Source organism: Cervus canadensis, chromosome 10 (genome assembly GCF_019320065.1).
Source record: "Cervus canadensis isolate Bull #8, Minnesota chromosome 10, ASM1932006v1, whole genome shotgun sequence".
Classification (NCBI taxonomy): domain Eukaryota; kingdom Metazoa; phylum Chordata; class Mammalia; order Artiodactyla; family Cervidae; genus Cervus; species Cervus canadensis.
The window spans coordinates 77,101,241-77,123,984 of NC_057395.1; the positions used below are offsets into that span (position 1 = coordinate 77,101,241).

The 22,744-nt window shown below is 55.1% G+C and overlaps 1 protein-coding gene across 2 annotated transcripts in view; it reads left to right on the plus strand.

The window, feature by feature from the left end:
- BCAS4 (breast carcinoma amplified sequence 4) overlaps positions 1-14,916 on the plus strand; it is a 61,404-nt gene extending 46,488 nt beyond the window's left edge. For both annotated transcript variants that reach the window (XM_043479807.1, XM_043479806.1), the window contains one exon: positions 14,364-14,916. In XM_043479807.1, coding sequence (XP_043335742.1) covers positions 14,364-14,486 — 123 coding nt within the window. In that variant the 3' untranslated portion in view covers positions 14,487-14,916. The remainder of the gene's footprint in view (positions 1-14,363) is intronic.
- Positions 14,917-22,744: the final 7,828 nt, after the last annotated feature.

Consider the following 22,744-nt stretch of genomic DNA (forward strand, 5'->3'; position numbering starts at 1 on the left):
GTGGGGTCCATGCAAGGACTGGGCCCTGGAGGGTTTCGAGATATGGAGGGAGATGCTGGAAGGGCAAGGGTGGAGGTCAGGAGGCTGGAACTGCTGGGGTGGTCCAGAGGGAGACGCTAGGGGCCTGGGCTGGGGGCCAGAGTGGAGGTGGGGGAACGTGTGTGTGTTTAATTGAAGTTCTTCATTGACACAGTTAGAGATTCACATGCCGTTATAAAGAATAATAGAAAGTGCCCTTGTACACTTTGCCCAGTTTTCCCCAATGGTAACATTTTCCAAAACCGTGGTGCATCACAGCCGGGATTTCGGCTTTGATACACTCTGCTGCTGCTCTTGGATCTCCCTGGGTTTTTTGGGGTTTTTTGCTACATCACATGACATGTGGGATTCTAGTTCCCTGCGTGGTTGCGTTCCTGCCCAGTCACTTCAGTTGTATCTGACTCTTTGCGACCCGTGGACTGCAGCCCGCCAGGCTCCTCCGTCTATGAGACTCTCCAGGCAAGGACACTGGAGTGGGTCGCCATGGCCTCCTCCAGGGGATCTTCCCAACCCAGGGATGGAACCCGCTTCTCTTGTTTCCTGCGTTGGCAGGTGGGTTCTTTACCACTAGCACCACCTGGGAAGCCCCAAACCCTTCCCCCGCCCCGCCTTAGAGGGAGTCTGAACCCCTGGAAGTCAGGCAAGTCCCTTGGGTTTCCCCAGTTTTACCTGTACTCAGTGGTGTGTGTTTTAAGTTCTGTGCAGTTGGATCTGTTCTGTACATTCTGTTTCATTGAGGTTCCTGTCTCCTCCTCCACAGCGTGGGCTGAACAGTCCCAGACCCGAAGGGGTTCCTCACGTCCTCCTGTGACCACCTCCAGCTTTCCTCCCCAGCCCTCTCTCCAGCTCCTAGCAGCCACCAGTCTGTCCTGCATTTCAGAAATTCGGCTATTTCGGAAGTGTTCTATAAACGGAATGACACAACGTGTCACCTTTGCGGACTGGCTTTTCTCGCTCAGCATAATTCCCTGGAGATTCATCCAGGGAGTGTGAGTCGGGGGTCGCTCTGGGTGCGCTGGCAGGCAGAGCCAGGGTCGGAGATGCGAGGGTGGGGTTCAGGGCTGGAGGGGTCCAACGGGAGCCTGAGGCCTTAGCCCCGAGGCAGAGCGAGCACTTGTTGATTGAGCATCTGCTGTGGACCAGATGCTCCTGGGCACAGTGGGTGCAGTCACGGAAGAGAGGAGAAGGGAGACGCCCCTGCGAGGGGCTCCGGGCTGATGCGGGGCTGGAGGCCTGGGCTGGCCCTGGGGGCCAGGGGGCGGCCCCGAATCTCTCTTCCTCTTTCTGGCTTTGCAGCCGGGGACGGGGCACCGCCCCTGGGTGGAAGGGGGAGACCAGATGTTTCTCCCGGGTCCTGAGTCAGATGAGAGAAGAGCCTGGTGCTGTCCCTCAGGCCGGATGGAGTCCGCTGCGCCCAGACCGCCCTGTCTCCTGCACCGGCCTTTGCCCTTTCAGAATACTGGTATTTCTTGGACAAAGGAGTGGGGTTTAGCGTGGGGCGACTTGGGGAGTTTCTCATGCGCCTGCTGGGCACACAGCCTGGGTTTGGACTGGGGAGGCCCCGCATCCCAGGACCGACTCCCCAGCTCCCATCACGTCTGCTCCCTGGTCCTCGCCGGAGCCCCGCTTCCTGTCGGGGCTTCTCTGGCGCTTCCCTCTCCTCTCATTTTCTCACCCCCACGTCTTCTCCCTCCTCCTTCCCATCTACCTCTTCCCTTTCTGAGCTCTCCTGTGTCTGGTCGCCACATCTTCTCTCTCTCATATTTTTCTCTCTGTTTCTTGTGTGTTCTGTCTGTTTCCCTTTGTCCAAGTCTCCATCTCTGTGCCGTGCTATGCCTAGTCACTCAGTCGTGTCCGACTCTTTTCAACCACATGGACTGCAGCCCGCCAGGCTCCTCTGTCCATGGGATTTTCCTGGCAAGAACACCGGAGTGGGTTGCCATGCCCTCCTCCAGGGGATCTTCCCAACCCAGGGAGTGATCCCAGGTCTCCCACATTGCAGGCGGATTCTTTACCATCTGAACCACCAGGGAAGCCCCCATCTCTAATGATGTTTGTCTCTGTTTCCACCAAGCTCTGTCTCTTCCTCTTTTCCTTTCTCTTGCTGTCAAATGTTCTATCGCAGACTTTGGAAAGCATCCTTTTTCATGCTCAGGGGGCCCAACGGATAAAATGTCCTAATCCGACCAGGAGAGTGCACGAGCTGAGTTCTTGTGAAAGGGCCTTATGAGATCCGTGTCTGGGCCTCTGGGGCCACAGGGATGGGATCGGTGTGGTGACCGTGACCGTCAGAGGCTCCCAGGCCACCCACCCGCCTGGGGTCGGGGGCCAGAGCCCAGTGCTGGCCTGGGGCAGCCTTGCAGCAGGTTCCTGCCGTCCTGGGTGAAGAGCAGGGGTGCGAGGCGGGCCCATGGGCAGCTGCTCAGTGCCCGCCGGTCCTGGTGGCTGCCTCCGTTTTTGCCCTGACGGCTTGTTTAATGGACAACAGCTGCCCATGTGCAGGATGCCAACAAAACGGTCGATGGTGTCTGTCTTTGCTTTCTGCTTCCCAGCGCTAACTGGTGCTGTTTCCAACATCCTTTCATGGAGTCAACCACCTTCGAGGTCGGCCAACGAAGCCTCGAGGATTCTCTTGTAAATCAGCATCGGAGTGAAACAAGGATGGCTCTGATGAGACCGTGACCAGCTGCTGGGCCCTGGCCAGCTGTTGGTTTGGGCTCATTGACGTGGACGTGGAGAACCCCAGTGGGACAGGGAGGCCGCTGGCCGTGGGCAGCTGGTTTGGTGCCCTGGCCTGGAAAAGCATCTTCTTTACCTGATCTGTTCTGGGACAGCCCCAGGTGCAGCCAAATCCATCCGCCAAGGTCCTCCCCCAACTCTACCATTGCTCCCACAAGCCACCCTTGGCCCCATGAGGTTTTCTCAACCAGGAGCGCTGGGCCCATGCTGTGCATGGAGCTGACCACGTGTGACCATCCCAAGGATGGAGAACGCAGATCCCAGTTTGTAACCCGGCTCTGTCACCGCAGCCCGCTACAGCCCGGGACCCCTTTGTCAAGACTTACTGAGAGGGGCTTCCCCTTGGTGGCTCAGCAGTAAAGAGTCCGCCTACCAATGTCGGAGACACAGGTTCGGTCCCTGATCTGCGAGGAGGGATCCACATGCCACAGAGCAGCCAGGAGTCACAGCTTCGAACCCGAGCATGGCAACGACGGAAGCCCGTGTGCCCTGGAGCCCGAGCTCCCCAACGGAAGGAGCCGCCGCAGTGAGAAGGCCGAGCACCGCAAGGAGCACCCAGCACCGCAGGGAGCACCCAGCATCGCCAGGGGCACCCAGCATCGCCAGGGGCACCCAGCACTGCAAGGGGCATCCAGCACCGCAGGGAGCACCCAGCACTGCCAGGGGCACCCAGCACCGCAAGGATCACCCAGCACCGCAGGGAGCACCCAGCATCGCCAGGGGCACCCAGCACCACAAGGGGCACCCAGCACCGCAGGGAGCACCCAGCACCGCCAGGGGCACCCAGCACCGCAGGGATCACCCAGCACCGCAGGGAGCACCCAGCACCGCCAGGGGCACCCAGCACAGCCAGAAATAAGTGAATAAAAGTTTCCTAAAATATTAAAGTTACTGAGAATTTCAAGACAGTGATAGCAGAGCATCAGATCAAGCCATTTGGCTGGCCCTGCCTGTCACTTGCAAGTGTCATGCTTTGCATGGAGCTTAAGCTTGCAGAATCTCAGTCACATGGGCTGGACACCCAGTCCTAGCCCCTGTCCAGGACTGTCCTGAGTAGCGGCTGAGATAAAGGAAGGTCCAGCTGCCGTCTCCATCACCGGCGTCGTTAGGACGTCAGTGTGATTGTTCAGCCCTTCACGTGTTCTGCCGGGAATACACTTTGTGTGTTTATTTTTAAATTACCTTTTTATTTTGAGTAATTTTAGATTTGCGGAAAACCTTTTATAAAGACGGTACTCCCGAGAGCTTCCGCGCTCCCCTTGTTTCGTCTCCCCATCTCCCGTCACCTCACGTGACAGGTGGGTTGACAGCCACCCAGGAGAGTTGTCAAAACCAAGACCTCCCGCACTGGTCCAGTGTTATTCACTGGACTTTGGATTTTACCAGATTTTTCCTTCTCATCTGGTTTCCATTCCAGGCTTCCCTCCAGAGCCATGCGTTGCTTTTACTGTGTGCTTTTATTTATTTATTTGACCGTACCAAACAGCATGTGGGATCTCACCAGGGACTGAACCTGTGCCTTATGCAGTGAAAGCACGGAGTCCTGACCACTGGACTGCCGGGGATTCCTGAAAGCCTCAGTTTCCTCATCTGTGAAGGGCCTTTGTGATCTGCAGATTTAGGTCTCTGAAATGTAGCAGGTGCCCAGTTAAATATATATGTAAGTGCACAGTAGTTAGATGGTTAGCCTCAGTGGCCGTCTGATGAGAGGCAAAGCCCAGGTCAGACACCCCCCTGCTCCAGGAGACGGCCCCGGGAGAGCAGAGGGGCCATGGCTGGAGGGGTCAGGGAGCCCCCAGAGACCCAGTTCTGGAGGGGGCCATGCCATGACTCCGTCTACCCGCTGTCCTGTCTTGCCTCCCAGACCCCGTGTGCGTTTGCAGTTGGTCGCCAGTGTCTTGGCAGAATTTCCGGGGGCTCCTTCTCTGCTGGTTTCCACGTTAACGCTTTTCCTGCAGCTAAAAGCGGGATCCACAGGGCTCTGGAAGCCGCCAGGGTCAGCGCGGCCTCTCACGAGCCTGCACCAGCTCGTGCCTGCTTCTGGGGTCTGCCCTGCACCGGAGCTGTCCCAGCTGGGGACCCCAAGCCCTGTCCCCGTCACCCCAGCAGCCTCCGCTGCCGCCAGCAGCTGTGCTGAGCGGGCTGGCGGGGCCGTGCAGGAGGGCTCGGGGCAGGGGCGCTACTGCGTGCGGCCACCATGGGGCCGGCCAGCCCACCCCGCAGGCAGGATCGGACACGCAGGGGCTGCTCGAGAGGGATGGGTGGGGCCCTGCTCACAGCTGTCAGAGTGTTCTGGAAGGCTGGGGGCCCTGCAGCAGACACAGGCGCTGCTGGCAGGACAGGCGGGAGGGGTGAGGAGGCCTTGAGGGGGGCGGAGAGGCTGGGCCCGGGGGTGAAGGGCGTGTGGGCTGGCCGAGGTGGAGGCCGTTGCCAGGAGCTCGGGAGAGCCCGTTTGGCGCTCGGCTCTGCCGTTTAGCAGCTGTGTGACCCTGGGCACATGCCCTGCCCTGCCCTCTGCCAGCTGGCCTTCTCCCCACAGAACAGCCCCGGGGCGCACCTGACTCCAGGCCCCGGCACGCCTTGGGGGGCCCCGGGTTGAGGGCGGAGCCGCTGGTCCCAGCAGCGGCCCGGGCTGGCCGTTCCCCCCAGCCCCGGGGACCAGGCCACAGGACGGGGAGCACCCACAGCCCCACGGTGACATGAGCCCGGAGCCACTGCTGGCCCGCCCGGAGCTCATGGGCCCAGTGTCCTGAGGGCGAATGAGGCCGGCCAGCGGCAGACCGGACGGCACGTGCCCAGACATCTACGGGCCCGACTTGCCACAGCCCGCGGGAAAACAGGCCTGGCGCGGCCAGGTGGCCGCATTGTTCCGGAGAAGCAGGAACGCGGTGTTCACGTGAGCCATCCTGGTGCCTCCACGGTGGCAGGTAACGCGTTTTACAATTTGCACCAGCCCATCCTGTGAAGTGGCAGACTTTATTTTTGGGGGCTCCAAAATCACTGCAGATGGTGACTGCAGCCATGAAATAAAAAGACACTCCTTGGAAGAAAACTTATGACCAACCTAGACAGCATATTCAAAAGCAGAGACGTTACTTTGTCAACAAAGGTCCATCTAGTCAAGGCTATGGTTTTTCCAGTAGTCATGTATGGATGTGAGAGTTGGATTATAAAGAAAGCTGAGTGCCAAAGAGTTGATGTTTTTGAACTGTGGTGTCAGAGAGGACTCTTGAGAGTCTCTTGGACTGCAAGGAGATCCAACCAGTCCATCCTAAAGGAAATCAGTCCTGAAAGTTCATTGGAAGGACTGATGTTGAAGCTGAAACTCCAATCCTTTGGCCACCTGATGCGAAGAGCTGACTCATTGGAAAAGACCCTGATGCTGGGAAAGATTGAGGGCAGGAGGAGAAGGGGACAGAGGATGAGACGGTTGGATGGCATCACCAACTCAATGGACATGAGTTTAAGTAAACTCCGGGAGTTGGTGATGGACAGGGAGGCCTGGCGTGCTGTGGTTCTTGGGGTCGCAAAGTGTCGGACACGACTGAGCGACTGAACTGAACTGAACTGAACTGATCATGTCAAGTGTGTGGGCCGGACGCTACCCAAAGGCCACTGGTTTGCTGTCTCTGAATAAGCTAGAGGTGGGTGCCTGAGGGTCCAAGGTTGGAAAGCAGATCCTGGAGGGACGTCTCAAGTCCTGGGCGAGAGCACGGCTCTCTGCCCCACTCAGCCCCAGGGCCCCTGGGTCCTGGCTGTGCTAGGCCAGGGCGGGCCTGGGTTCGAATTCCGCTCTCTGCCAGTTCCCAGTGGGGTGATCCTGGGCAGGTGTGTCTGTGAGCCTTCATTTCCTCTTCTGGAGAATGGGAGTAGGGACACCTGTCTCTCTCAGCTGTGGGCCCGCAGGTCCCGCTGTGGGCTGGGCACTCAGGAAGAGCTCATTACTTGGCCACTGTGGTTGAGATGAGAAAGACTGGGGGCCTGGTCTGTCCTGATGGACCTAGATGTTTCTTCTGTCTGCCTGCTTCACCCTACCTCCACCCAATACAATTTTGTACGTTAGAATTAGAGACCAGTTGCTGTGATAATACAGAGTTCTCATATGCCGCTCACCCAATTCCCCCAAGCGTCTTGCTTGACTGGGGTGCACTGTCACAGCTAAAGGACCCTCCTTGATACACTGCTGTCTAACTAGCCTCCGAAGTTTATTCGGGTTTCACTGGTTTTCCCCAGTGCCCTTTTCTGTTCTGTATTATAGATAGTCCTCATGTCTGCTCTGCCACCTCTGGTTTATGACAGCTTCTCAGACTCTCGTTGTTTTTGATGACCTTGACAGTTTTGAGGATTATGGGTTAGGGATTTTGTTCACCGTCCCTCAATTAGGGCTCATCTGATGTTTTTCTCGTGGTTAGGTTGGGGTTGTAGGTTTTGGAGGAGGGGGAGACCCTGGAGGTGAAGTGCCCTTCTCGTCACATCAGATCCAGGGCCCCTGCTCTCAACATGACGTAGCACGGATGATGTTGACCTTGACTATCTGGCCCAGGCAGTGTTTGCCAGGTGTCTCTATTGGGCAGTTATTTTCAGCCTGCTCTCTCCCCTACTCTTGTTCTGCGGAAGCAAGTCACCACGTGCAGCCCTCACAAGAGGGGAGTGGAGCTTCTGGAGGGGGCAATGCATACATCAGTTATTTGGAATTCCATTTTACCTTTTGGAACAATTCTGAGATCCAGAAGTTTTCACTGTTTTGGTGATCATTCCATTCATCATACGAACGACCTGGGTTGAGTCCCGGCTCCACGCATTTCCTAGCTGCGTGACTTTGGGCAGCTCACCATTAACTGGAGTGATGGTGAGCGTAATAGCATGCGTCCGTCAGGCTGTGCAACAGAAACCTGACTGAAGTGGTTTAACCAAGTAGGGTTTGTGTTTTTTCCTTGTGTGACAAGAAGTCCTGGATGGCCAGTTGATTCTCTGAGCTACTGCCCTGTCATCCTTAAGCCTCTGGCTTTTGTCCTCACAGTGCCAAGGTGGCTGCAGCACCTCCAGAATCACTGCTGTGCTCCAGACAGGACTCTATGAAGTCGATGGCATTATCCTCATTTGACAGAGAGGAAACTGAGGCTCTAGAAAATGGGAAACCTCTACCTTGAAGGAGTGCTGTGAGGGTTAGAGATAAGTGTATTGAACAGGGTCACAGGAGGTGAGGTGGTTGTTTACCCAGTAGGTTGGGCCTCTTCCAAGTCCCCTGGGCTGGAGGTGCCTGGTAACTTGGTGGGTGAGGGTGAGTCTCTGGCTGCCTGAGCTTGCATCCATGGTCAGCCTGAGGCCTCTGCCTCCCAGAGGTGGACCACACCTTAGAGCCTCAGAACCCGGCCCACGTGTGGGATGGCGGTGTGGTGTTTCTTTTGAAGTGGAGGATGCTTAGTGAATTGGGACAGGATGGAGGTGCAGTGATGTCTCAAGAGCAGCCGACCAAGCAACACTCTGGCCTGGGGACAGTCAGCAAGGTGGACCTGGCCCTGAGCCCTGCAGCCTGTGTCTGGTGGCCCCTTACTTGGTGACCACTTGCATGGGCGAGGGATGGGTTTGTTATGCCTGTTCTACTTAGGAAGACAGATTTAATTTAGGGGCAAACTAAAAATACCAAACGTGGCCTGCCCCCATCTTTTTTTTTTGGCTGCGCTGGGTCTCAGTTGTGGCACGTGGAATCTTTTAGTTGTGGCATGTGAACTTCTTAGAAGTTATGGTATGTGGGATCTAACTCCCTGACCAGGGACTGAACCCGGGGCCCCCTGCATTGGGAGCGTGGAATCTTACCTGCTAGGCCACCAGGGAAGTCCGTGGGGCCTGCCCCCATCTTTGTAAATAACGTTTTATTAGCACACAGCCACACCATTACTTTATCATTGCCTGTGGCTGCTTTGGGGCTGGAGGGGCAGAGCTGAGTAGCTGTGACCCAGACCATGGGGCTTGCAAACACTTACTGTCTGGTCCTTTGCAGAACAAATGTGCTGAGCCTGGCCAGGACTCACGGGGTGCCATGGGGGGGTTTCTGGGTACAGGACTGAAGCCCTGAGGCAGGTGGGCCCGGCGTCAGCAGATGGTGCTCTGACTCGGGGGTGGGGGGCTTCAGAGGAGAGGCCCCCAACCCAGGCTGGCCTGAGGCTTTCCTTTGCCACTTGCTGCAGCGGCCTGGTGGGGGCTTTTGTCAGAAGAGCAGCTGGTTGGGGGTGTAGCCCGCCCGGGGGGGCCAACCCCGAAGCACCCACCACCAGAAGCAGTGGGTTCTAGAAAGGCGACGTGGCTGCCAGGGGCCCGGGGCCGCCCACAAGGGGCGCCTCAGCCCAGCCACCGGGAGCTTCCAGATCATCTGATTTTCCAAGAGAAGCTAGCTGGCAGGCTGGTTTTTCTGAGAAATCTGATTTTTTTCAACATGTTTGAAATTAATTCCAGTTTTTAAAAATCATGCAGCCAACCAAGCACACGCGCGCGCGCACATACTCACACACACACACACACACACACACACACACACACACACGTCTGGTGTGTGGGCTGCGGGTTTGGGAACTCGGGGGTCCGGGGTGGAAGAGAGGAAGACGTGGGAGGCTGGGCAGACCCGGGAGGGCCTGCCAGGCCCGGTGCCCCAGCTCCAGAGGCCCTCCTCCAGCTGGGGGCGCGGGCTGGTGGGGGTGGGGGGCCGGGGGGAGGGTGGCAGGGCCCTGGACCTGTGGTTTCAGGTTTCCTCCCATCCGGCTCCCCCCTGGTGGAACCTTCCCGCCCGCAGGCTGGGGGGAGGGGGACGAAGCCTCAGGGAGGTGAACAGTCCTCCTTGCGAACCTGGCCGCTCCTGGAGAAGCATCTTAGTATCAGCTGCAGGCCAGGGCTGGGCCGGGATGCTCTCAGAAGTCCCCTCCGAGATTCTGCAGGATTTGGGTTTGAGGCTGGAGCCTTGTGGGGCAAGGGGCAGGGGTGACCTGGAGCCGGAGAGGCCTGAGTGGACCCCAGCCCCGTGGTTGCCTGGCTCACGTGACTCTGAGTTGGGGACCGTCCCTCCTGTTGCAGGTCTGTCCTGAGAATCCAAGAAAGCATGGGCGTGAGAGGGCTGGGTTTCCTTGGCATCCTGGGGGAGGGCCCAGGACTGGGGCCTGGCCTCCAGGGTGTGGTCCTGCTCAGCCTGACGGCATCTGGGGTGCCCGGCTGTCCGTAGCTTCTGCACCTGCCACTTTCGCCTCTGGTGTCCTGGCGTTTGCCCACACTCCTGTGAATTTATTATTTGCTTTAGGCAGGATGCTTGGTTGCAAGTGACAACTGCTCAGGTCACCCTGGCTTAAGAAGAGAATCCCGTGGTCTCATGAACAGAAAAAGTCCCAAGGTAACACTAAGTGTGTGTCAGTCGCTCAGTCGTGTCTGGCTCTTGGCGACCCCATGGACTGTAGCCCGCCAGACTCCTCTGTGCATGGGATTCTCCAGGTGAGAACGCTGGAGTGGGTTGCCATTTCCTTCTCCAGGGGATCTTCCCGACCCAGGGATTGAACCCCAGTCTTCTGCATTGCAGGCGGATTCTTCACTGTCTGGGCCACCAGGGGAGCCCAACACCGACTAGTTAGCACTAACCTTGGGCAAAATGCGGTTCAGGTGCTCCAAGGATCCTGTCAGGATTCTGTGTTGCTTCCCCTCCCAGCTCTGCTCCCCTGTGTTGGCGTCTTTCTCGGGCAGGCCCTCCAGCATGGTGGCAGAAGTGACCCCCAGGCTCGTGGCCTGTCCTCGCACAAACCTGCGAAGGGCCGATGGGAGCAGAAAGCATGCCTCCCCCAGTAGCCAGAGCCCCAAGCCTGTTTCTCAACTGGATGAGCCTGGGTCACCTGCTCACCCCTGGACCAGTCACGGCCCGGGTGGGTCAGGCCTCCTCTCACCCCTCCTTCAGCTGGGGGTGGGGGATGGGGAGGGCAGCGGGGATGGGGAGCTGACACCGGGGACCCCTCAAGATCATCAAGGTACTGATACCCGCGAAGGACGTGGAGGCTGAACAGACTGAGCTAGCATCCCATGCCCACCCGCTCTCCAAGAGCAGCATGGAGGGCTGAAGCGGCCATGTTTGGAGCCCCCAGCTCAGCTCAGGGCACCCCTCCTAGGCTGACTGCAGGCCCAGAGCTCCGACGAGCTGTGAGTCACTTTCCCACAAATTTCCCATGTGTCCCAAGAAGTTGTTAGGGGCTGGGCTCAGGGCCAGGGTGGAGGGGCAAACCGGCCTCCGGGGTGTCTCTCACCATCTCCCAGGCTGGGGGCCCCCACAGAAAAGGGGAGCAAGTTCGTCTGGGATGTCTCATCCTCATGAGTCCCTGTGGGGTCCGGGTGAGGGGCTTCCTCTTGCGAGCACACACGTGGCCACTCTCTAATAATCCACGGTGCTGGCAGAAGGCTCACCTCTCCGGGTGTTCCCCTCCTCCTTGAGTCTGAACGCAGGAGGGACTGTTCCGCTCCATCACCAGCAAAAGTGCCACCGCTTTTTGCACTAGACCTTGCTGGCACTAAAGATACAATTATATCTAAAGTTGCTTGGAGACTCTCAGGACTCCTTCTTGGTTCCTTCATCGTTATATGAATTTTCTCCTTTTTCCTGGAGCCTGTCTCCTTGAAAGAGGAGGCAGAAGCCTCATCCCTGTTGGGAGAACCATTTCAGAAAGAACACAGAAGGACTTCCCTGGTGGTCCAGTGCCTAAGACTCCAAGCTCCCAGGGCACAGGGGCTGGGGTTCGATCCCTGGTCAGGGAACTAGATCCCACATGCCGCAACTAAGAGTTCACAGGCTACAGCTGAAGATCTCGCATGCGGCAACTAAGACCCAGTGCAGCCAGATACATACAATAAATAAATAAATATTCTTAAAAATACAAAAAGAAAAAAAAAATACAAAAAGAACAGTGGGTCAAGAGGCCCAGCATCCCCAGGACAGGGACACCAGCTCTAGCCTGGCCCCTTTCGCTATATCCCCAGATCAGGAGAGGAAGGTACACTTTAACCCCCAGGCCATCTGTCAGGACAAGGGAGCTGGTCTTTGAACTGTCATTACTTGCCTGTTGCATTTTCTAGATACTACAGCGGTCAGATCTCAGGAGAAAGAGGGTGAGGATAATTTAAAACGATGGCTTATCCCCGGACGGCATCCTTCAGGCTGTGAGACAATCTTGGGGCTCCTTTCCCAGCTGTGTTTTGGTTGTGGTGCTATGGGAGGACTCCAGTCCACTCGCAGGGGTGGGAGGCAGCCTAGGAAGATGCTGGGAGAAGGGGGTGAGTGTGTCCCAAGTACCCGCCCCCCCCCCCACCTCCACCCCCGCCAAGCGGGCTGAGCCCAGAGCAGCTGACCCGGTGTCCGCTGGTTAAAGGTTCCCTTTTATGAGGCAGACCCTTGTCCAAGGTGACTTACTTGCTTGTCCCAGCTTTCCAGATGTGGGTGGTGGTGACTCCGGGAGGTATGCAGTCCCTGGACCCCGGGTGCATTCTACCTTATCTGAAATAAGGTAGATAAGGTATTCTTTGGTGGTTTTTTTCTGCAGCAGGGACAGGCTCTGGTGGGGAGTGGGGAGTTCAGGGCTCAGACATTAGAGTCTGTGTTCTCTCACCCCAAATCCGGCCACTCTCACCTTGAAGGGATGCCTGCCTGCAACAGCTTCTGCTCTGGTCCCCTCTTTCCCCTCCAGTCTGGTCTCTGCTCTTTCTAAAACACATCTCATTACACACATTCCCTGCCCCCCCATCTCTCTCCTGATCTCTTAGGATAAAGTTCTTAGTATGACCTCCAAGAGCCCATGTCATCTGGTCCTGGTTTACAACTTCCTGTCCACACGCTGACCCGGCCCGACTCCAGACGGACCCACCTTGGTGCTCGTTGCCCAGCACACCACCCCGCACTGTCTGCACGGTCACGGGGTGTCTGCAGCCTGGCCACCACCCTTCCCGCCGACCCCCCACACAGCCCCTCCTAGGTCCTCAGCTCCTGGGAACCTCTGACCGCTGCAGGAGCTGGGCCACTCCTGGGCTCCGAGGGCCCCGGTGCCACCTCCCGTATTCCCCGTCACACGTTGGGGGTGTGTTCCTGGTGGCTCTCTTGTCTGCGGGTAAGCAGGGAGCCCCTGATGACGGGCTGCGTCCTGTTCACAGTGGTGCCCTTGGCCGGGCGCGAGCACGTGTAAGGTAGGAGAGGAGGGGACAGGTGCTCGGAGTTGTCGGGGGGCTGGGGGTAAGGCACCTTCCTGGGCTTTGTCTCCCCCGCCCCCCGCCACAGTGGGGAGGGCGGCCCTGGTGTTGCTGCGGGGACACGCATGGGGCAGGTGAGGGCACACGCAGGGCAGCGTGGGGCTCATGGGGGTCTGAGCTTTGGGGGAGCTGTTATTAACCGTGGGCCGGAGCCCCACACCACGTGCTGGCACCTGTGGCGGCCGCTGAAGGCTGGCGCAGAGATGGGGCCCAGGGGGCGGGGCTAGGACCTAGGGGCAGAGCTGGGGCCCGGGGGCGGAGCTAGGACCTGGGGGCGGGGCGGGTCTGGGGGCGGAGCTATGACCCGGGGGCGGGGTGGGGGCGGTGGAGGGGTGCGGAGGTGGCCTGTAGATCACACAGCAGAGGGAGCTGCGGGTGGGGGTGACAGGACCAGAGGTGGTCAGAGGGACCCCAGGTGGAGACGTGCAGAGCTTCCTCCCTCTGCCCCCTGGACCCCCACATTACTGCCCGTATCTGCCTGTCGGGTCCACCTGGGAGCCTTGCAGACCTTCCCTCCTCCGAGCAGGTCACGGGATCAGCCCCGGCTCTGAGACTCACCTGAGAGCTTTGAAATACTCAGGTGCACGGACCGCACCCCAGACCGATGACGTCAGGCTCTGGGGACGGGGCCTGGGCATAAGCATCCATTACTCTCGCAGGGGGCCCCCTGTGCAGCCACGTTTGAGAAGCACTATTTGGGGCGGTCCTCTGTGAAACCGTTTGACCCAGAGATGCCTATGTAACCTGTAGGGTTAGGGGAGCTTGGCGACCATTGCTTGATGGAAAATCTCCCCTCCTCAATCTCCCTGCCACAAAAACCCACAGGAGACATAAGTAAGCCCTTCTTAAAATGGTTCAATTAAAAAAAAAAAAGTAACACACGCATATGGCCCGGTCTTCAGGAGCACAGACGGGCGCTCACAGAACCATCGCCGACCCCAGATCCCCTGGCGGCGGCCCGTGGCGCGGTCTAGACTGCCTCTGCTGCGGGTCTAAGTGCCCCTTCCTGGCATTCGGTGGCCCGAGGTGCACCTGCGTTCTCAGCCATCCTCCCAGACCCTTGTTCCGCCTGTGCTCTCAAACACTGCAGAGCTCTGCGCACACGAACCAGCCCTGCTGGTCCCCATCAGGTGTCAGACGGGCTGGCTTTGGCTGTCGCAGGCCGTGTGACATTGACCTTCATTCTTCACCATGATTCTTGGTGAAGAATCATGGACTCTGCTCGCCTGGACCACCCCCCTGCGGGGTGAACTGCGACTGGAGTTCTTGGCTCTCAGAACAAGTGGCTTCACGTGACTGACCGGGCACCTGGTTTTCTGTCCTTCCAGAAGCGGTGGGCACCGGTGGCCCCGACGTTCGAGCTGCCCGCATTGTACAGAACGGAGGACTATTTTCCTGTGGACGTGGGGGAGGTGATGCCCCGAGCCTCCAGCTGTCAAAGGCGTCTGTGAGCGCTTTGGTCCTGCCATCCCAGCCGTGGGGAAGTGAAATCTGTGTGCAGAGCAGATGTGGTTTTCTTCTTTTCTTTTATTGTTGTGGATTCGTTTTCTGAGTTTTCCCCCTTACTTCACGGGGCTGCATGGGGTTTGGAGAAGCACTTGGTACCCAGGGGGTGGGAAGTGCCTCAGTGATGAGCTGGGAAGGCCTCCTCCACCAGCTGTGGCCTGCCTGGTGGTCTGGACGAGGTGGTCACCCCTGGGGATAGCTGGTCACCCCAGGTTACGGGCTGTGGGGACATGGATATCTTTGCACAGGAATTGTGGGGGTCTTGGGAGGTGTCACCAGGGTGCATGGCTCCAGGTCCATCTGTATTGGCTGGTTTGTCTGAACCCCAGTGCCCACTGGCCCTGTGAACCATCTCAATAAAGTGTCAAGAGGTCACCTGGTGTAAATGTTTCCTTGATAGGTGCTCCTGCCACCCAGTCAAGCCAGATCCTCAGAAGCTGCTTATTCTAATGCCCCTCTCGCCTGAGGGGAGTGCACAGCTCTGGCCTTCAGATGCCCAGCAGAATGCTGAGACCATTAGGATTTCCTGAGGTCTCCCAAGCGGTGTTTGCTTTAATTTCTCCTCATGTAGGTGGGTTTTGAGCTATTGTCCTGAAACGTTGGGTTCCTCACTTTGGTGATGGCTATTTCTAGTTTCTGGAATCTTTCCCAGAGCTGAGAACACACACACACACCCTGTTCTGCAGACCTGCATTCAGATTTCACACACACACACACACACACACACCCTGTTCTGCAGACGTGCATTCAGATTTCACACACATACACACCCCCTATACTACAGACCTGCATTCAAATTTCAAGGAAATCTGACATCATGAATCAGGCAAGAGGGCAGTAGTAGCAAGGCAAAAAAAAAAAAGTTGAGCCTTGTCAATTTTAGGACACTTTTTTAAATGAAAAGATATTGAGTGAAGCCCTTGTTTCATGTAGAGCCAGTGTTTTTGTATACAGATAATTTTTGTAAACTTACTTTAAAACGTTGAGACCTTATTATCCATTATTGAAGTATAAATCCAGTGTTGAGGTCACTGAACTTTCGCACATGAACACATCTGCCTGACCCTCACCCCATCTAGAAGCGCGCACTCGTCAGAAGCCCCCCGTGCTTCCTTCCAATCCCCCCCACCCCCGCCCCGAGCTGACAGCATCCTGACATCTCGCAGCGCACAGGGGGCTGCTGTCTGGGCTTCTGTTCTGGCCCTGGAGGCGGACTGGCGTGTGCAGGCTCGGCGTGGCGGCTTTGTGCCCGCTCCCCCGGCCGCCGCCGAGTCTGTTCTGTGGGCAGCATCCCTGTGCCCTGGTCTGCTGAGGGAGAGCGGAGAGTCGATAGGAAGTTCGTTTTTTCAGACAAGCGGCAAGGGCGCACGTTTCTGGAAAACCGGGCTTGTGTCGATGGCCGGAGGCGCCCACGCTTCTTTCTCCTTCCGAAGCCTGGACCGAGGGCCGGGAGAGGCGGGTGGGGGTCACGTGATCAAGCCACAGCCGCGAAGTGTCCTGAAGTAGAGGCCCGGGGCTCAGGGCCATCCCCTCCTGCACTGTGGCTTTCCCTCTCTGAGCCCAGCCTCCTCCCCAGTAAGAGGCAGAGAATAAGGGCGCCTGCCTCTGGGGGTGCGATGAGGAGCGATGGCCTGCGAAGGGGCCTGGCGATGGGCTCTGGGCAGCAGGCCGCTGTGAAGGTGGTGGGGCTGGGCGCGGGGAGGGCCAGCCGACCTGCAGGTCTTGGGGGCCTCTCGGCACCCCAGGGCCCGGGCCTTGGGAACGGCCCTACCTTTGAGAGTAAGACTGGGGCAGTGGAGAGTGAGAGCTGCCGGAGTCCTGCTCGGCCTCGCCGGCATGCTGTCGGGGGACTCTCGGGGGGGTCAGCCCTCACCCCCAGGGCAGTGAGGAGGGGTGAGGTTCCTTGACAGCATCTCTGGGGAAACGGTGACTCACGGGCTAGAGCTGGTTTTCCCAAGTTTCCTGGAGCTGCAGTGCCAAACAATGACATTTTAGGGATGCTTGGAGACATTGGGTGGGAGCGTGAGCCAGGGCACAGGGCCTGCCAGGAATCGCTGACCTCGGTCCTCTGAGCGCTGAGGTGCTGGCCTGGGGCCACGTGCCCTGACGGGCGTCATCTTCAGAGCAAGTGGCGGATGTCTCCTAGCAAGTCGACGAAAGCCCTGGTGGGTCAAACCCCTTGGAGAATCAAACCCAAAGCCCACGGCCAGGGTCACTTTGCAGCCGGGGAAAGGGTGATCTTTGTCTTTTCTTTCTTCGGTGGCTGTTTTCGGACAGGGGTGCCAGAACCTAGGCCATCGCGAGTCTTCGGAAAAGCTAGGTCCTTTGACCATTCCCACGTTCCCCATGGATGTGAACTTCACATCTGTCCAAAGCTAGAGGTTTCAGAACAGTGGCCCACAGGTTGGCAGAGCCGTGTGGTTTGCCCTGAACTATTTCAAAATTGTTTTCGTGTTGAGACAACGCGGTTACCATCTGGGAAAAATAAAGTGAGTTCCATACCTCACTCTGTACGCCAGGAACAGTTCCAAAATTCCAAATGGATTAAGGAGGAGTTCAATGTGTAAAATGAATTTATAGAATAAGGAGGCGGAAACATTGGAGAATCATAAAAAATCCGGGAGCCATAAAAGAAAATTGTGATATTTAAAAATTTTAAATCCTCTGCATGGCAAAAACAAGCAGAAAATTCAACCAAAAAAAAAAAAAAAAGAAAGAAAACAAAACAACAGAATTCTAACCAAATGCAAAAGCCAAATGACAAACAAGTAAAATATATTTGCAGCTTGTACTACAAAGGGATAATCTCCCTAGTATATAAACATCTCCTACAAATAAATAAGAGGAAAGAAACCCCCCAAAATAGCAAAGAATATGAATAAGCATTTCACAGAAAAGACTATGCAAAAGGCATTTTCAAAATATGAAAAGATATTAACCTCAATCTGTAAGTATGAAAGAATATTGAATACTCAGTTTTCATTTATCACGCTGGCAAAAATAAAATGTTTTTTATGACACTGTTGGTGAAATTTTGAAGAAAGGTGCATTCTTATACATTGGTGGTGAGACACGACTCTCATGGAGATCATGGGCAGTGCCTATCAAAGCTGGAAATGTATGTGCCCTTAGGCAATGTGCATACCCAGTTCCATCCTTAGAGATCTAGCCTCCCAATATATACACACAAAGAGAAATGATAAATGCAAAAATTTATTCACTGCACATTGAAACAGCAGGAGGTCGGAGAGAATCTGTGTCCATCAACTAGGGATTGGCTCAGTTACAGCACCTCCATACATGCATGGATGGGTGGAATCCTATGAAGATGTAAAAGTAGATTAGGAGTTCTTTACGACTTGGTGAGGAGAATCCCCAAAACCAAAGTGGAAGAAGAAGGACACGATATGCTATCATCTGTGTAAGAAAGGAAAGCACTAAAGTTCTCTGGGAGGATAAACAGACATTTGAAAATGGTGAACATTCTGTTTTCGGTGAGATGTGGCCTTTCCATTTTTATTTTATACTTTTTGATATTTTGGTGTTTCCCTATTCAAAAAATTCAATTAAAATAAGTTGCTAGCAATTAAAAATCAGGACATTTCTCATAAAGAACTGGGTTACCAGCTTCTACTCAAAAACTAAAATATGGCAGTATTGGGCTCATATTCTAGCCGGACAATAAAGTTGAGTCCCTTTAGAAGGGCCTCACTCTCCACGTTTCTCTTGTATCTAAATTATCTCACGAATTTCTTAACATGCCTGGACTCACTGGTATTTGCATTTGCAGAAGTCCTCAACAAATTATTAGCAGACTGAATCCAGAAACATATAAAGAGGATTAAACACCATGACCATGTGGGCTATCTCCAAGGGAGGCAAGGTGGGTTTAACACCTTAAAATCAATCAGTGCAACATACTTGGATCAATAAAAGTATTAAAACCCCCCACAAGATCATCTCCATAGATGCATGAAAAAACATTTGACAAAACTCAATGTCCATTCATCATAAAAGCACTCCTTCTTGGGGTCAAAAGGAGAGTTCCACAGAAGAGGTGAGAAGCCGGGCAGACACCCCCAAAGGGGTCTGTTTCCAGGATTATCAGTTCTCTCAAGACAACCTGTTGACTGAGGCACCTGGAGGCCTCAGGGCATCTCCCTCTGCATCTTAAAGCAAAATTCTGCTTTGTGCTTTGTCTCCTGGTCAAGAGCACAACCATCTTTGGGTTTGCAAGAATTCAAAGCAATTATGACTGAGCAGCTGTCACAGAAGTTCCTCTCTGAGCCCTGTGTGTTTGCTGCAGACATAAAAGCATCAGAATTCGTCTTATCAGGAAGCACCATCTGGATGCAGTTTAGCCTTGCAAGCAGCTGGGCAGGGCCGGTGGCCGGAGGCTTGCTTTTGCCTTCTTCTCTGGGACTTCTGACGACTGTGCTTTGCTGTCGGCCCGTGATGCCGAGTTTGAGGAGGTAGAGAGATGGCTGCTGGGGGCAGGCGTACTCCGTCAAGAGAATGACAAGATTCCCTCAAAGCACCAAGTCAAGCCAAGCCTGACTGCTGGAGGTCGGCCCCTCAACCGGAAGGACTTCCTCATGAGGTCATCCAAGGGAGCAGCACCATCATACATGCTAACGGTCAGTGTTTCATCAGCAAGGCTCTTCCGGGGGGAGACGTGCCCGAGGAGCGGGCAAAGGAGACCTGGAGGAGCGCCCTGGACGATGAGGTCTGTGCTTTCCTTCTGTGGGCACCAGGGCTGGGGTGGCTGCAGCGGTGAGCCCTCCCGGAGTAAGGGTGCCCAGTGAGCGCCCACGGTCTCCTCCTGGCTCCCAGGGAACCGTGGAGACATCACGGCATCATCGTGCACACGTGCTGTTTTCTGCACACAAACGGCACCCCTGGGTGTAGAGATGGGGGTTCTTAGGCTGTCCGGCGAGGGTGTGTTTGTTGAATGGAGAGAAATAGAATCAGTGGTCTTACCCAGGAGGCCACTGGTAGCAAACAGATGAACTGGGGAAGGCTCACGCTGTAGCATCATTCGCTTGTGTCTTTAGAATGGTGGGAAAAAATTTAAAATTCATTTAAAAAGGGACTTCCCTGGTGGTCCAGTGGTTAGGATTTTGCACTTCCACTGCAGGGGGGCACAAGTTTGATCCCTGGTCGGGGAACTAAGATCCCACATGCCAGAAGGCGTGACAGAAGGGAAAAGAAAAGAATGGTGGCTTTCCGGCTTACTTGTCCTTTGGAGTCAGCTGGGCCACGGCCTGTGACCAACTGCGTCAGAATCTCTTGGGGAGGGTCCTCAGGATCCCTAAGTGTTAAAACTCCCCAGGTGACTTGGAGGTGACACATTTTCTAAGAAGAGCTGTTAAGAAAAATTTCAAGGAGGTTTCCTCTGAAGTGTTGAGACCTCAATATCCATTTCACATCCTCCCTAGTGTAATGGATGGGATTGGGTTTGAGTTGGTTTCTGGTTTGGGCTTCCCTGGTGGCTCAGATGGAAAAACATCTGCCTGCAATGTGGGAGACCCGGGTTCGATCCCTCAGTAGGGAGGATCCCCTGGAGAAGGAAATGGCAACCCACTTCAGTACTCTTGCCTGGAGAATTCCATGGATGGGGGAGCCTGGTAGGCTACAGTGCGCGGGGTTGCAAAGAGTCAGACACGACTGAGCGACTTCAGTTTCACTTGAGTTGAACTGATTCCGCCCCAGCTCGAGGTGGGTACTGCCTGACCGAAGCCCATCCAGGTGAACCTACTCACAGTGACTCTCCAGGGTAGCTCTGGTCTAAGCCTTGTTTGGCGGTGTTTAGTCACTAAGTTGTGTCTGACTCTTCGTGCCCCATGGACTGTAGCCCTCCAGGCTCCTCTGGCCATGGGCTTTCCCAAGCAGAAATACTGGAGTGGGCTGCTATTCCTTCTCCAGGGGATCTTCCCTTCCCATGGATTGAACCCAAGTCTCCTGCACTGGCAGGCGTTTTTTTTTTTAAACCACTGAGCCACCAGGGAAGCCTGTCTTAAGCCTACCAGCATGGAAACTGGTTCTGGAATGGTCCAACTGGCCCCAAGTTCAGGACTCTTGCTCAGTAGTGAGGGAGGGGATACCCTCTCTCAGGGCAGGTGAATGGGAAGCAACAGGAACACCAGGGCACCTGCTTAGAATGAAGGTGACCGCGTGGGTGGCAGGGCCAGAGGACAAGAGGCCCGGAGGCCTGCCTTCTTTGGGCACCACTGCTGCTTGCATTTTCCTTTACTAAAAGCCCAATTTGAGTTGGAGTTCCCATTACTGCCAGTGAGAGTCCTATGTCAGAAAAAGGGGTCTAAAACCAGGTAAGAAGAGTTGGGTACTCAGTGATGGGCAGAGACTTCCCTGGGAAACTCTGAACCAAAGCCATCTGTTGACAAATGAGTTTGGTGCCATCTGGCATGCGTTAGGTAACACAAGTCCAGAGAGACACAGCCAATTTTTCCAGTCTTGCCTGGGCCAAGGAAAAGTCTCACCTTGGTGCTAGTCTGCCCTGGACCCCTCTGATTTTCCTTTTCAACCAACAAAGCAAGTCTCAGACTCACAGCCCTTGGCAAGCAATGGTAGGTGGCAGTTTGTCTTACCATTTTGCCTTTGTGTTTTTAGGGGTGCCTCCATTAATAGCAAATCACGCTGGTTGGACTTTTCTTGCAAAAATACAGTTTAGCAGCTGTTAGGCAGATGTGGCAAAAAGTGACGGAGATGGCAGTGTGAATGAGAGTCGTTTGGGAGACACTGTGCTGGGGAAAGTAGGACGTGTTGGTTTAAAACCCGGGGCTCACGTGTCCTCGCGTTCACAGCAGGGAAAGCCTTTCTCGAGAGGGTAGTCTTCAGCCAAGATCAGGGCTGGGTGGTGTGGCTGGGAAACCGAGGCTGTGGACTCAAGATACCCTGGGTCCAAATGAGCATCTCCCCTCTGCCAGCTGGAGTCTTGGGACAAGTTGGCTTCCCTCAAGCTCCATGTCCTGAGTAAACACTCCTTTTACAAGAATTTTTTTGAGGGGGTGGAGGTGGATTTAGGGAATTGGGGCAGGACTGTTTTGAGGATTCAAATTATCTTGGAACCTAGTGCCCTACACTTGTTGGGCATTTGGAGAGTTTGGAAAGTTCCTGTTGAGTCAGTATGTGCTCAGGACGTGTGCTGCGCTCCGGGCGATTTTATGAACAGTGTCAAACTCCTGGGAAAGGTGGAATGTTGCCCCTGGCCTGGAGGTTCCCTCCTTGGAGGACTCTGTATTTGAGCCTCTGAAGTCCTCTCCCGGGGGAAGCCGATAGAGCCAGCCCAGCAGATGCAGCCATCTTTTCACCTGCCATCCTCAATGCGGGGTCTTAAAAGTTTTCACTCCCAGATGGCTGTCCCTCTTACACAGCGGTCACATTCTGCTTCAGGCTAGATGGCGACACTTACCACATGCATGCATTGGAAAAGGTCCTTTTATTTCTAGCCTCTTGCTTTATCAGCTTCCAAAAGGTGGACGATTTGCTTATCAGGAAAAGATATTAATAAAGGTACAGCCAAACTTTTGCAAAAACCAGTTTAGGTTTGACTGTCCTTACATCTTTCTAAGGGGTCCTGATGGTGTCCTGGTGCACAGGTGGGGGTTGGTTTGCATCACAGATGCGCGTTGTACACATGCTGAAAAAACAGACACCCCCAGCACCTCAGTTGCGTGGTGCAGAGCATGTGTCCTGGAAATACTGGGGCCCTTCCCTCCTGTAACCTTCGCTGGAGCCCTTTGAAAACATGACTCGATTTTCAGGACACCTGCAGCTATGCCTTACATGCAGATTTTTTGAATACAACTCCACCAAGTTGTAATCCCTCTAGGAATCAAGTCCTAGTGAATATTAATTTTTTAAAGTGGAGTTTGTTGATGGAAGTAGCAGGATGCAAAGAATTGCCAAATAGCAATCTTCCTTTTGTGCAAGTTTTGATTCATTTTTGAGCTAACCTTCTAGTAGCAGTTGGTAGAAAACACCTTTTTAACTTGCCTGTCTGGTTTATCTCAGTCTTTTTCTAGATCATGTCAAGGTGGCCCTTTAATAACTGGTATGCTGGAATGCATTTCAGTTTGGTGAGAGCAGTCTCTTGCCTTTATTTTCGGTCCTCTGGGGGTTTAGGAGTTACGCTCCTACACGACACTTTGGTGAAACATGCCTGCAGCTGGCGCCAGGCCAG